At 31.4% G+C, this 16096-nt stretch overlaps 1 protein-coding gene across 3 annotated transcripts; it reads left to right on the top strand.

Annotated features, from left to right (window-relative positions):
• Positions 1-6026: 6026 nt before the first annotated feature.
• LOC139521247 (uncharacterized) lies at positions 6027-14602 on the top strand. 3 transcript variants are annotated; one of them, XM_071314709.1, is made up of 7 exons: positions 6027-6179; positions 10278-10494; positions 11082-11123; positions 11334-11849; positions 12358-12684; positions 13231-13563; positions 14010-14602. In XM_071314709.1, exons 2-7 carry the CDS (start codon positions 10323-10325, stop codon positions 14243-14245), a joined length of 1626 nt encoding a protein of 541 aa, XP_071170810.1. In that variant the 5' UTR covers positions 6027-6179; positions 10278-10322; the 3' UTR covers positions 14246-14602. The 3 variants fall into 3 exon arrangements, with proteins under 3 accessions (XP_071170810.1, XP_071170809.1, XP_071170812.1); XM_071314708.1 differs by having other exon boundaries at positions 6028-6179; positions 11334-11855; XM_071314711.1 differs by having other exon boundaries at positions 6028-6179; positions 11343-11855.
• The last annotated feature ends 1494 nt before the right edge of the window (positions 14603-16096 follow it).

A 16096-nucleotide genomic window follows, 5' to 3' on the forward strand; every position in this document is an offset into this window, starting at 1 on the left:
TAGGGTGTATAATTGTTTAATTCTGAAATGTATAGGGTGTATAATTGTTTAATTCTGAAAAGTATAGGGTGTATAATTGTTTAATTCTGAAATGTATAGGGTGTATAATTGTTTAATTCTGAAATGTATAGGGTGTATAATTGTTTAATTCTGAAATGTATAGGGTGTATAATTGTTCAAGTTTTATTTTTGATTTTAACCAAAATGTGAATAAAATAACCCTTTTAATCAAATCAAATCAAATATTTTATTGTCATATAAACTTTACAGTTTGTGACCAACATATATTAATACAATAAACATAAATACATACATATTAAACATACAAAATATCAACAGCATTAAAATTTATAACAACAAACAAGTTGTTAAGAGTCCCCTGCCCTCAGTTCTAATGACTTTTTCAAGAAGGATCCTAACTTATTTGTTTGTAAAGGTGATGATGGATTTAGTAAATAATGAATTTTTCTTCTTCATTTAAATTATTAAAGTTATTATTTTCTGTACATATGTGATGAAAAAAGTCATTTCTTAGAGTTTTATTATACTCACAATATAGTAAAAAATGTTTCTCATCCTCTAGTATTTTACATTTATGGCAAAGACGTTCCTCTCTTGGGATTTTAAAATATCTCCCCTTTTCAATCAAGAGGGAGTGATCACTTATTCTAAATTTAGTGATTAATCTCCTTATCTGAAAATTAGATGTATTTAGATAATATTCTAGTTTGTAATCTTTTTTAAGTTTTTTATAGAGAAAAAATTTACTTTTATCATCGATGTTTTGAAATTTATTTTGAATTAAATCTTCATATCTATTTTTCATTTTTAACTTTATATCGTTTTTTATTTTATTTACATCTTTTATGTCCTTACAAGTAGAAAGAATATTAAGATCAACGTTAGTCTCTTTAACTATATTTTTAGCATATGTATACCATGAGTAAGTTCCTGTCAAATCTAGAGACTGTGCTAGAGAAAAAGCTTCCTTTAACAATGGATTAATATTATTATTATTATATAGTCTAGCTAAATATAAAAGGTTTGTGTTTTAATAAAGCATTCTATAGGCAATCTTCCTAATTCAACTCTTGCTCCTAAATTGGATGCATTTTTTCTTATCCCTAGAGTAGATTTACAAAATTTAAGATGCATATTTTCTATGGGGGTTTTGTCTATAAAATCAAGTTGATTAATTTCTTTTCCTGAAGTTAAGGCTCTGCTTTTGGCTCGATGAAAAGAAATATATGTATCCAAATATGTTACTTCTGAATTATAGGTCATAATTGGTTTTACTAAAGAATCAAAAAGATTATTTGCTACTTTTATAGGTAGATTATTCAATGATTTTATACTCAAAACAGTATTGCTCTTTTAAATGCCGGTCATGACCTTTAAATAGTTCTCCTGTAATGCACGAAGATAAAGTCATCATAAATACCAGGATTGAAATTTTGAATTTGCGCCAGACGCGCGTTTTGTCTACAAAAGACTCATCAGTAGCGCTCGAATCAAAAAAAGTAAAAAAGGGACCGCTATATTATGAGGAAGTAGTTGGAATTTGACAGTCAAATATAGGAAATAAAAACATGTGATAGAATACGGAGGATAGGTATCGAGCCAAGTTTTAGCTCAACGTATTTTAATTCATTTCAATTAATCAGCATTACAGGCTTATGTTATGACAAACATCATCCTCATTATATAATTGTATGGTCAGAACATTTAGTTTCGGTCGATAACATTTCTATAGTTGTTTGTCAATTGTTTTACTTTTGTACAAATCTCGTTACAGACAGAAATATGATGAAAAGATACATAAACCTGTAACATACAGATACTGACACCTTTATTATCTGGTAAATTCTGATAAGACCTTTTAAAACGAAAAACAGACGTTTTTCTTTAGAATTTATATTAAAAATATTTAAGCTTGCTGCTGTTGATGCGAATTAAAGTTGACTTAGTTACGAGAAAATACCTAAACTATTGACCACACAATCTTTCAATCACTCTATCACACTTGTATTTATACATTATGCAAATATAGATGTGGTAGTCACCACTTGCCGATTGAGTCTGGAAGGTGGCAGGGTTTACCGAGAGAAGACAGAATCTGCCGTCTTTGTGACTCAAACGACATTGGTGACGAGTACCATTACATTATGAATTGTGGATCTTTTATGTTTGAAAGAAAGAAATTTTTACCTACATACTGCTGGTCAAACCCTAATATCTATAAATTTAATCAACTGTTTAATTCATGTAATATTGTAATATTAGAAAAACTATGTAAATTTATCAAAGTTATAAATGTGAAAGTCAGTCCTCCAAGTTTATTTCATTGTATTGTTCACACATGCTTGTAAAAATTGTACCTTATAGTTATATTTATGTATGTTCTCTATAACTATGTAATTGTAGTTTTATGAGAAATAAAGTATTCGTATTCGTATGTATCAAAATTGAAGATAACTCTATGGTTTGGATATTAGAGATTTGATGATTTTAAGACATAGTTCGTGTTACTTTCACCAGCACAAAATGTCTGGATTCATCACATTTATTAGATTTTTTGTTTTTTCTATTTCTACTTCCAAATGAACTTTGCATGCACCTGCAAAAAGAGCTTTATAAAATATATCTCTTTAACACACCTGCTAACCTTCTAAAGGAGTAGGTCCAGTAAGACCCCTTTATGGCCCCAAAATATAGCAGTTTTACAAAATTGTTAAAATGTAAACTTCTAGTTACTTATTTTAAAGAAGAATGCTTCTGCTACATTAATATGGGCTGTGTTTTACAATTAAATGCACATATTCCGGGCACTAGCATCATTAAGTCATGCTAAATTAAACATCTAAGCTATTGACCACTCCAGCTTTCATTCACGCTATCACACTTGCTAACGCTGATATGAAGACCCATTGAGTAACTGGTAAATATCTAAGCTATTGACCACTCCAGCTTCAAATCACACTATCACACTTGCTGTCGCTGATGTGAAGACTTATTGAGTAACGAGTAAATATCTAAGCTATTGACCGCGCCAGCTTTCAATCACACTATCACACTTTCTGTTGCTGATGTGAAGACTCATTGAGTAACAAGTAAATATCTAAGCTATTGACTGCTCCAGCTTTCATCACACTATCACACTTGCTGTTGCTGATGTGATAACTCATTGAGTAACAAGTAAACATCTAAGCTATTGACCGCGCCAGCTTTCAATCACACTATCACACTTGCTTTTGCTGATGTGAAGACTTATTGAGTAACAAGTAAACAACTAAGCAATTGACCGCCCCAGCTTTCAATCACACTATCACACTTGCTATCGCTGATGTGAAGACTCATTGAGTAACAAGTAAATATCTAAGCTATTGACCGCGCGAGCTTTCAATCACACTATCACACTTGCTGTTGCTGATGTGAAGACTCATTGAGTAACAAGTAAATATCTAAGCTATTGACCGCGCCAGCTTTCAATCACACTATCACACTTGCTGTTGCTGATGTGAAGACTCATTGAGTAACAAGTAAATATCTAAGCTTTTGACCGCGCCAGCTTTCAATCACACCATCACACTTGCTTTTGCTGATTTGATAGCTCGTTGAGTTGCAAGTAAACAACTAAGCAATTGACCGCGCCAGCTGTCTATCACACTTTCACACTTGCTGTTGCTGATGTGAAGACTCATTGAGTAACAAGTGAACATATAAGCTATTGACCGCGCTAGCTTTCTTTCACACTTGCTATCGCTGATGTGAAGACTTATTGAGTAACATGTAAACATTTAAGCTATTGACCGCGCCAGCTGTCTATCACGCTATCACACTTGCTATCGCTGATGTGAAGACTCATTGAGTAACATGTAAACATCTACAGACACATCGGTGTTGAAGGCCCGTAAATTGACCTATAATGGTTTAGTTTTATAAATTGTGACTTTGATGGAGAGTTGTCTCATTGGCACTCATACCACATCTTCCTATATCTATAATAATGAACGAGTTTTTACATTGTTAACTGATGTTCAATTTTATCGTTATCTTAAATTGACCAGTGCCTTAAGACGTAAACATAAACAAAGTGTTACAATTTTTGTTGATCGGTTGAAGAAAAGAAAGGGAATACAACTTGATTATTACATAGTATGGATTGGATTTTGTAACGTACATTATTCACACCTTGTTATTATTTCAGTTATATATAATTCTCTTTTTCAGAACTAGTAGTAAAACTAAACAGAGACAATAAATAGTACAAAATATTTTATAACCAGAGAATAAATAGTACAAAATATTATATAACTGGTTAATATAACAAAGCAGCTGTCAATATATCTTACTCGCCCACCCGGAGACAAGTTTACAAGTTATGTGAAGTGGGTATTTAGCACATACTTACAACTTCTCGTCCAATCATATTGCTTGTAATTGCCTTCTCCGTTTCATAATACATATTTTCCGGTGTACTTAAGTAACTATGCATGAAACGAAGACTGAAATTTCATTGTATACGAAAAATAAAAAAATGCAACCGGCTATTTTTGAATAAAATTGGATGTCCCAAACTTTAAAAAAAAAGTTTTTACCTTGGTTTTTATACATCGTGCTCACATATATGCCTATATATATCTTATAGGGGTTTTTTAAGAGACAATTGCCTGTAGTCGAGCCTCATGCTATTAAAATCATAATTTTAAAATATTTTGTAGACAATTAAGATACAAGCGAATATTCAGTAACGGAAATAAACAAAACATGAAACTAGATGGTTAACTAAGTTTGTTTAAAGATTTTCTAATTAAATACGAAAAGATCTTGTTTTTATAATATTTTGTGAAATTGTAGTGTAGAGTGTCGAAAAGTCATAACTGTCATAACGGTCAACCGAATCGAGAGTACCATCGGAAGCACTTAAATTGCCAGTCTAAACATTCAAAGCAGGCTTTAACACTTCAAAAATATCTATGTTGTTATATTCATATGTTTTAATACAAACTGTCTTTAATTATAATAAGATAAAGAACAAAAATAGTAGTAGAGTATTAACTAGATATAATAAAATAAGTTGTGTTATGATTATCAATGAGACAACTCTTCACATGAGACCAAATAACACAGAAATTAGCAACTATAAGTCACAATAAGGCCTTCAGCTATGAGCAAAGTCCATACCGTATAGTAAGGCATAAAAGGCCCTGAAATGACAAATGTAAAATTAAATCCAAACGAGAAAACTAACGGCCTAATTTATGTACAAAATACTGTGCGAAAAACACGAAAAACAAATGTGTAACACAGCAACAAACGACAACCACATAATTACATTAACCTGACTTGGGACAGGCACATACAGAAAGTGATGGGGTTAAAAATGTTATCGGGTGCCCAACCCTCCCCTAACCTTAGACAGTGGTGTAACAGTACAATATAAGAAAAAAAAACATGAAAATCAGTTGAAAAAGGCCAATTCATCAGATGGATACAAATAGAACAAAAACAGATTAAAAGTGGCAGGGTACTTGTACATCCCAAAAACAAAAAGAAACTAAGTACAGATATGAGAGTACTTGCAAGTTACTGACAGCTAATTAAAAGCCAATCATAGAAGCTGAGCTGAAACGATATCTGACAGCTTTTTGTGGGTTATTTTATAATATATCTTTTGCTGGTTCTTTATCTTTACCGGACTGAAAGGCATACAAAAACAAAATAGAAAGTCAAACAATGTTTTTAAAGGCAATCGGGAAAATTCATCTTTTATATGAAGGTGTGATACACGTTAATGCAAGACATATTTTCATATTGATAACTTTTTAATATTTAAAAAAGAGACATATTTCTAATGTGAACTAAAACCCACCCATAATATAGCAAACTTAAATATAAAAATCATGTAAAATAAATAAATGATAAAATCTGATTAAGTCATAGTAGGGTCATACTAATAAAACAAAGGATATATATTAACAAATTATATATTGCCTTGGGACAAATGTGGCTGATTTGTAATGACATTAGAATTTTATCTAACATTTTGTCTATACTAAGCGTCCAGCGATCCACAAAGATCTGATAAGCAGCAAAGCCTGCAGAAATATTACAAGCGAGCATGTCAGAGGAGTCAGTCCTGGTGGTGGTGAGCATCACCTTATATCACTGTAGTGCAGGTAAGATTGGAAAATTTGATTTAAATTATTGTATCCTTTAAACGCATTTTTAAAAGTTATATGGCTTTTGTGCTGTGAAATGAAGCAACTTGGTATGTTTTGAATGTGGTTCCCATATTATGTCAATTACGTGGATATTCAAAAGAAATATCCTTGTAAGCTTAGTTGCTGATAATACTTTCTGCATAGTAGCTCTTGTGTCAGTACTTGTATGTTCCATGTACAAACAGTGACTATTATTAATTAGTTTATCGAATATGTTATAGACCCCATGTAAGTTAATATTTACGACTGATACGGTTTCGACTGGTCTGATTTTGGTTGTTTTCTATTTTACTTTTTTGCCTGCGAATCTGAGAAAGATTCCCCAGAAACGTTAAACATATGTACGAAGAAGTTTTTTTTATTAAGAACAAAATTTTATTTTATTTCCAATTAGGGGCCCTAAACAATAACATCAATAATTTTTTTACAATACAATACAAACAACGATATAAAAAACAAACAAAAAAACATGCGAACAATTTAAAAAAGTTTTACAAGTAATATATAATTAAAGAAAATAAATAGATAATGCATAATAATGTAAGTGTAGTTGATAAAGATATGACCGGACGAAAAGCATGCTAATTATTTGGACTATCATCTTTCTGACTTTAATTACTATATCTTTCAATTGTCATTTTTAGCTTAAATATTCCCACACAATTATCTTTGGTTTAAAATGTATGTTTCGACTAATCCGATAATGGACTTCGTATCTACGTGTCAAAGACAGTTTTAGCAGATTATCTGAACAATGGACAATAATTGCCTAATCCGTTGTTACATGTATTTCTTACTTATTCTGTTTTATATACTTCTTAAAAATAATTTATATTTAGTTTTGGATAGGTTCTTAAACCGTCAACACCGGACTCAATATTGTAACATCGTTTATATTCTTGTTGGATCGTTTATTAAATTGTTAAACTTTATACCGACTTGAATCTTCATTTTAATACCCAGCAAATAGTCTGGCTATAAAGATAACAAATAAACAGCCAAGAAAAAAAGATATATAATGTATGTTATACAATACAATGTTGTTTATCACAAATCACATTTTAAATATCGTGACAAAACGCCAAATAAACAAAGTTCGGAAAATGTGAATACTGATTATACAGACCAAAATTGCTCACGTGAATTTCACATTCATCTCACATGCAATTCACATGAAAAATTCACGTGATACTCACCTGAGACGAACTTATATATGAATTTCACGTGATAAATTCATCAATTCAATTATATTCGAAAATTTAGATTTTTTAAAATTAATTTACTTTAGAAATTCACGTGAATTTGACGTGAAATAAATTCATGTGAAATTCACTTAGTTTCACATTAGATTCACGTAAAATTCACTTAGTTTCACATTAGATTCACGTGAAACTCACATGCACTGATTTCACATGAGTTTCACTTATGAGCTCGTTTGAGGTGAAATTGACGTGTATTTCATGCGAGATTCATCAGTATTTTGCCTGTGTATAACAGAATCGCCGGTGTGATAGAAGCTCGAACTGTTCAAAGCGTAAATGTTCGTGTTTACTGTTCGTATGTTGTTTGGTTTGGTTCTTGTAGCTTTAGCTGTTGTTTTTTTTAATGTATATTTTTTTGCTGTTGCATAAAATTACATTGGTTTCTTTCCTACCATTATTTTTCTTTTCTTAAATTGTCCTATTTATTTCTCTGAATATTTAATTAGTACTGACTATTTTTGTACATTATTTATTGAAATAATAAGACGTCGGTTTGTAACTAAAAGTCTTTTTTATTATTCACAATTTCTTTATTTTCCTCAATATAGCAATTATATATTTTAGAAACATATAACAGTTAGAAAATATTAGTTTATAATTTATTCGTCAAGGCTTTATAAAAGTGTATTTTAAGCGACAACAGAAATTCATGTCTACATCTCTCGTAAATATGATGTTTCAAGTTTGGCTTTGGGTTATAGTAGGCCTTTTATCACAAGATAATCCGATTTCATTATAATACACCATTTGAATATCTCAGAATTAGAATTTATAATATATTTAATAAAATCCACCCCTACAAACATACATTTGTGTATAACTCTGCATGTTTACGTATATGGTTATGGTTGATTGATGTTTATTTTCTTGCTAATGAAGTTAGAATTAACATGATCTTGGAACAAATGTACTCTTAAGTTTGGTATTTTGGATAAAAGTTGATAAATATATAAAACGTTTTTGAGCATAACAAAATAAAATTGTACACAGAACAGTCATTCACATCCAATCTAAGTCTACTTTGCACGATCGAGCTGCAGCCTTAACTTTAGCACAATCATAGTATACTTCTATAAACCCAGAACTTATATAATTAGTTATCAAAGGTACCAGGATTATAACACCGTCTGTAATATTTGAATCATTTCATTGCCGAAGCACTGACACATGCTTGTTATTGTGTTCTTTGTAACTAAACATGTATGTGTGTGTGTCTGTCTCTATGTAAGTCGGTGCACTACTTATTTATTTATTCACATAATTCTATCCAACTCTGCGTGCCTATGTTTGTACTTTTTCAGCGGCAATTTTATTTTTGTCGAGCCTCACTGGTGAGTCTTTTATAGACGAAACGCGGATTTGGCGTACACATTTTTATCCTGGTATATAGGAGGGTTTATTTAAAAAGTAAAATCACAAAAATACTGAACTCCGAGGAAAATTCAAAAGTTAAGTCCCTAATCAAATGGCAAAACCAAAAGCTCAAACACATCAAACGAATGGATAACAACTGTCATATTCCTGACTAAGTACATGTATTTTCTCAAATAAAAAATGGCGGATTAAACCTGGTTTCATAGCTAGCTAAACCTCTAACTTGTATGACAGTCGCATAACACTGTTTATTTTAATATCTCAGAATGTTTTTCTTTTTTTAATCCCTTGTCTATGCAGAGATATGAATGTAACTAAAGTGTAGAGGTTTATTAAAAGTTAGTCTATATCAAAATCTGTGAGAGTAACTGTTGATTAAACAATGTATAATATAATAAGTATTGCAAAATAAATCTATATGGCAATTTGCGATATGGAATCTCAAAAACAATTCTAAACTTTCATGTTGTAATATCTTGTTTTAATGCATTTTTTAATTTTTAATGTGTAATTAAACATTTTATTTTACAAAAATATTTGCTTGATCATGTTGATAGAATGACACGAAGAGATTGTGTTGATAGACGAATGGCCTGAGAGAATACATGGTTTGACAATACTATTACTGATACATATGCATATGCATTAACGCAAAATTGTGGACAACAAGTACATATCTAAGATTGTTTAAGATAAACAAAATCACAACAAATTAGATACCACTAAAAGCCCTACAAATGATTTATATACTATTTTATTTCCTAATACTGGATGCTTGTGCATAAACATAAAAGTTGAGGTGAACGAGTACATGTTTTAGATGTTTTATATACATTTTATAACACATTAAGTACCATCAAAAGCTCGACAAATATCATACTATGTTCAATAATCAATTTCAATTAAAAAAATATGTAAAACGCTGTTGATAATTACATCTCATTATGATATACTCCATTTTAAGATATATATGGAGAGGAATATACCTTACCCCTCAGTTCCTTACCAGTTGTGGAGAGGGTTGTTTCTCTTATCAGACAAATCATTTAAACAATGTAAAGCCTAATTTTAGGCAGACAGCTACTTAAGTATTTGTCATGGGCATCCAGAAAAATACCTTTTTTTTTCTAGACGAAAACACACACAGAAGCAGTTAGGTAGCGGGATCTCATATACTTTTATAGTGCGGTATTTATAAATTTGATAATAAAAAATGATTTGACTACAGCGAGTATGTTACCCTCTCTGGTTCTTCACTAAGTTCAAGTAAACATTGAGTATGGCTTCACAAAGGTTCAAAATTACAATTAAAAGTATCTGAACAAAAACTATATGACTGCACGAAATATATGTACTGTTCCTTAATTTCTTAACATATTAATTTTTTTAATATTTTCAATCTGTTATTGTTTTGTAGAACCCTAATAAGGAGACTTGTTACTGAAACATCTGAACGTTTATCATGGCTTCTAGCACATCACTACAGGCACACAAATATAAGTATGGATTCCAAAGGTCAAGAGGAAATAAGTTTAAATGGTATCTGATCCTGGCTATCAGCATTGTCTTTGTTGTATTGGCGGTCACTGTCATAGGTCTGACGATTTACCTCACAAGCGAAAACAACAAAACAGGTACGTATCATAGAGGTTACTTGGATACCTTCTAGCTCACAGCTTGGATTCGAGCACCATGGATGAGTTATATTTTTGTTATTTTGCACCTGATTTTTTATCATGTTCGTGATAGAGCTTCTGCTTAAGTTTTTAATGCACTAAATCACCAAAATTTCGGTCTGTTTATCCATATTTCTTTTTGTTTGCCTATCCGGTAGATTAGCATACAAGTGATTTTTTTACTGATCTATTGGTGGTTTATGTGAGTGGTTTACTTAACCGACAGATGGTCATATAAATGGTTTGATATTTATTGTACGCAGAGAGGATCAAATTCTCTGAACATTAGCACCATTCCCATGTATATGGAGCTAATTTTCCTTTCAAAAAATATGTTAATGTACAATATATTTCGTCATAACTGGACCAAACAAACACATTAGATAAACTATGAATTATTTGTTTTTTGCTTATGTTACTAGTTACATGTACGTTATGACCCCTAGTTAAAACACCTATTTTCATTGCAATAACAAGTAAAAACACACATGTACATTATAATTCCATGTAAATACACCCATGTTTTTTTTTTTGTTAATTAACAGGTGACAAAGATGCGCAATATGATTCTGGAGATGAGGACACAGGTATGACAAATATATTATAATGTTTCTCATAAACGAAAAAGTACGATTTTAATAAAAATTTTCAATGGAAGTAATAGTTGCTATTTTTCTTGTTTGCAATCTTCACGTACGTACTAAGACAATTGTTTCATGTTTATATCGGAGTGGTTTTTATTTATAATTGAGATATTCTCCATGCCTTTTTACATGTAATGCAAATATTTTCTTCAGTTTCAACAGCACAAACGGTATCTACAACTTCCGCAACAACTAGCGTCAGCCAAACAACGCAAACGATCACAAAGTCTTCAACAGAGAGTCCAACTACTATAAAAATGACTTCATCCACTCAAAAGACAACTCCTGATATGCTGACTAGCCATCGGTCAACAACTTTGATATCTTCTCAACAGACAACCACTGAACCGACAACTCAACAACCAACCACTGAACCAATCTCAACCACACAACCGTCAACAACTGTAAACAAACCTCTTTCTACGGAACAGCAAACAAACGAAAAACGTACCTTTTCAACTCAACAAAGTACCACAGAAGTGATTTCGTCGACTCAAAAATCTACAATGTCAACAGAACAAAGAACAACCGAGACAATGACGTCATCAAGTTCACAAACAACTGACGAACCATCAACAGTCCAATACTCTACGTCGAATGGTCCGGTAGTGTCAACCAGTGTTTCACCATCATCAACATTACAGGTCACATCAACGGTCGATACAACAAGTACAAGTAATACAATAGTTATATAAATTCAACAAATAATGTTCTTTAGAATTTGAAAACTGCCAAAATAGCCTCATTTTTTTAATTTTGTGCTTTTATGTTAATTGCTGTTATGATCACTTTAACATAACCCAAAAAAAGAATTTGTTACAAACATGCTAATTTGGATAAAAGATCTTTCAGCTTATACTCATAATTTCTGATATCCAACCCATGAAGCAGTCTCATTATAGTACTAGTATTCATTTCTCAATACAATAGCAAAAGAGACTGATATTGTTTGAATTATTTTTTAGATAAGAATTTACTTATTACTTGACAAATTTATTTGTCACTTTCATTTGAAGAAATGTGCAAATCGACTAATCACAAATTTTAAAATAGGGAATCATAACAAAAATGGTTGAGACATGTAGATAATTTTTATTTCCACAGATTTAAAACAATCGTTATAATAACTGACTTGTAACATTTATGCGATAATGATATGCTTTTGATTTTTTTGCAGCAATTGAATTATCTGGATATAATATCAGTAGCTCATCCCCATTCTTACTAACTTGCGAGGTAAAAAATATTCCTGGATGGATTGACCTTTTGATTTATCGTCACTATGGAAACAACCAATCAGGTCTGTTGGCTCAGATGACTGCAGGACCAATAGTTCCAACGGTTATTGTAGTCGATGATTCGCTAACATTTTCAGCCAATCACCACAGCGATGCCATTACAATGGTATTGATGGCTCAAAATTTCGAATGCAACCATGCAGGGACGTACAGTTGTTCGGTATCTTCTGCAACTGTTGTCGTTTCAGATGAAACAGAAATTAACGGTACAGTTTTACTCGAACTATATAAATAAGAGTACATTCTCAAATCGCATCTCATGCATATAGAATGGTGAAATCTATTTACAATATAATATTTTTTCTACGCTATGAGTTAATTTTTTCGCAGGCTAGTCAAAAGTACTATGGTGGATTTTATTGAGTATAAGGAACTAAAAAAGAAATGTATGCAGGTTAACTTTCTTTGGTACTTAACATTGAACTAACTCAAATTAAAACTTGACACATGAATGAAATAACACGGACCGCCATATTACACACATACAAATTACATGTACACGAACTTACGTCACTTTGCGGTGTTTGTTATCCTTTTACATATCGACCTATAGTATTAGATTGTATCATTTGTATCTTTTAAATTGTAAGTTATTTACTATCAAGTCTTTTGTTTAAGTTGACATGGTCGACAACAACTACATGTATACTATTTGAAACATGTTGTCTTAATTTTAAAAACCCTTGGATATAATTTTTTTTTTAACAATTTAGATAATCGCAAATAGTAAACTCATTCTGTTTTTTATTCAGTCGTTTCAGAACCACCGGCAATCTATTTTCCTGTTGGGATTGTTGAAGATAGAACTATGTCGTTGGACTGCATAGTGGAATTTGAGGGTACTTCCGGTGATATCAAATGGACATTTAGTCCACCTGGATTAGGCAATATGTTTTACGACTTGAGTATAGATCCAGACACAAAAAATAGTTCTATGAGTTGTACGACTAAACTGGAAAGCAAATTGACTTTTACACCAGGGATGTATGACAACGGCTCAAACTTTCGATGTGAAGTTGTGAATGCAGAGGGTTACAATGGTGCAACAGTTTTACAAAAGACTGTTCCATTTTATGTGTTACATAGTAAGTTGAAGAAAATATGAACTTTGTGACTTTAGTCGAATTCGTGTATTACCACTTTGACAGAAACAATTGTTAAATTCTAATATGTTGTTAACCAAAAAATCTGTTAAAGTATTCTTTTTTAGATTTGTAACAGTTCCTTTATTAGAGACCATCTTTTGTTATTTTGTTGGAATGTCTACAATTTTCTTTGAATATTGTAATTGACAAATTCAGAAATGATGATAAAAGTTAACGTTTTTGACAATGTGATCAGTCGATACGATCTTACTTCGTTTTTGACACTACTGTGATATGGTTAGTTTGGTTATTTTTTTTTCGTGTATTTAAGTTACATTTTCTTTTTATTTTGTTCTTCATGCACATGAAATTTTAAATCATTTTGTCTTTTTATTTGTTTTTTTTCGGGTAATTGTAACTAATGATTTTTATATTGTTTATTTCAGATTCCATCTGCACAAATCGTATATTTGAGATTTTTAATCATCCTTATCAGCCATGTGGGAAAATAATATATTGTTCGGAAAATGGAATACTTGTTTTTGAAATTCCGTGTCCATCGCCTGGCTACTGCTATGATGCATTGCTTACAGACTGTGTCCTTGAAAAAGACCTCAGCATTTATAATGAAACCAGTACTACGATTGGACAAAGCACAACTGGTGCGCCACCTATCTCTTAAAACTGAAGAGATAACGTTTCGAGATAATTGAGATTATGATATGAGAATACCAGGACAACAGTACCTAATAATTTTATATTCTAAATTAATTTTGTATATTGATACATGCTGTTTTGTTTGTTTGTTTGTTTGTTATTTTTGTGTGGGTTTACATTGCTTTATATGTGATTTGTCACTGTTTCCTTCAAGTTTTTGTTGACATAAATAGTACCTGTATTTTAAACGAATATTTCAAAGTAAATTTGTGAAAGGAAGTAACTGACATATTAGCTACTAAATAAAACATAAACCACGTAATTAAAGTATAAAAAAAACAAGAATGAAATCCAAAAACAAAAATAAAAGATAGAAACTGGCCTGATATTTTTGCTTTCAGTGTAAGCTATCATAATATATAAAAAAGAAGATGTGGTATGATTGCCAATAAGACAATTCTCCACAAGAGACCAAAATGACACAGAAATTAACAACTATAGGTCACCGTACGGCCTTCAACAATGAGCAAAGTCTATACTGCAAAGTCAGCTATAAAAGGTCCCGAAATGACAATGTAAAACAATTGAAACGAAAAAACTAACGGCCTTATTTATTTAAAAAATGAACGAAAAACAAATGTGTACACATAAACAAACGACAACCACTGATTTACAGGCTTCTGACTTGGGACAGACACATACATACATAATGTGGCGGGGTTAAACATGTTAGTACTAAATTAATGCAAAACGATCTACCATTGGTTTAGAGCTATCATGAAGTATGTAATCATTTAGTTGTTGAACATGCCATCGAGAAGCATAGGACCTACTGTAAATCATAACAGTGAAGAAATTGGGGTCTGGAACTATTAACCTATTTTCTTTCGTTAAGTCCCCAAAAAGTAATGTTTTTTTCTTCTGTTTCTCGCAACTGACCTGTTGGCGATATATGGTAGGGGTACTTTAGAAAACCGAAAAAAATAAAAATAAAAGTTTTTGGCTATTTGGGATAAGTAAATCCAGACAATTCCCACAACATAGAGATAAAGATAACATTATCGATTGTATCAAAGCGATCTTTATATCAACAGACAATTCCCACACACATAGAGATCAAGATAACATTATCGATTGTATCAAAGCGATCTTTATATCAACAGACAATTCCCATATACATAAAGATCAAGCTAACACTATCGATTCCATCAAAGCGATCTTTATATCAACAGACAATTCCCATATACATAAAGATCAAGCTAACATTATCGATTGTATCAAAGCGATCTTTATATCAACAGACAATTCCCATATACATAAAGATCAAGCTAACACTATCGATTGTATCAAAGCGATCTTTATATCAACAGACAATTCCCATATACATAGAGATAAAGATAACATTATCGATTGTATCAAAGCGATCTTTATATCAACAGATATAACAGATGACGATATTGAGTCGATACTAATATTTGCAGTATGCTTCAAACATCCATGACACACCAAGACATATACCCATATGTCTATATCGACGATGTCGACACGATATCGCATGGGGTGTGTAGTGATTAAGTAAATATCGATATCTATACGATATCATTGTTATCGTCGATATTGTAATTGCAGCGTGTCTTTGATATATCCCGCAATATTAGTCGATCGTGTAGAAGGGCAGGGAATTTTGAAAGTCATTGTTAAAAGAATGTTTGTTGGATGAACATCGGATTTGACTTTCAAACTTCCACCGGACATTATTAAACTGTGTATTTATATTTCCTTCATTTTTTTCGTGTGTGTAATTAGTTATAGACGTAACTGATCATGACATTGTTTTGATCATCTCATTTTGTTTGCAACGAACAACCAACCTAAC

This window comes from Mytilus edulis, chromosome 4 (assembly GCF_963676685.1).
Source record: "Mytilus edulis chromosome 4, xbMytEdul2.2, whole genome shotgun sequence".
NCBI classification, from domain to species: Eukaryota; Metazoa; Mollusca; class Bivalvia; order Mytilida; family Mytilidae; genus Mytilus; species Mytilus edulis.

Excerpts from the sequence above, each read along its gene's own strand:
- LOC139521247 (XM_071314708.1), top strand. The coding sequence starts at position 10,323 with ATGGCTTCTAGCACATCACTACAGGCACACAAATATAAGTATGGATTC. Across the intron at positions 11,124-11,333 it reads TTCTGGAGATGAGGACACAG|TTTCAACAGCACAAACGGTA; the intron begins GTATGACAAATA and ends TATTTTCTTCAG. Across the intron at positions 11,856-12,357 it reads GGTCGATACAACAAGTACAA|CAATTGAATTATCTGGATAT; the intron begins GTAATACAATAG and ends ATTTTTTTGCAG.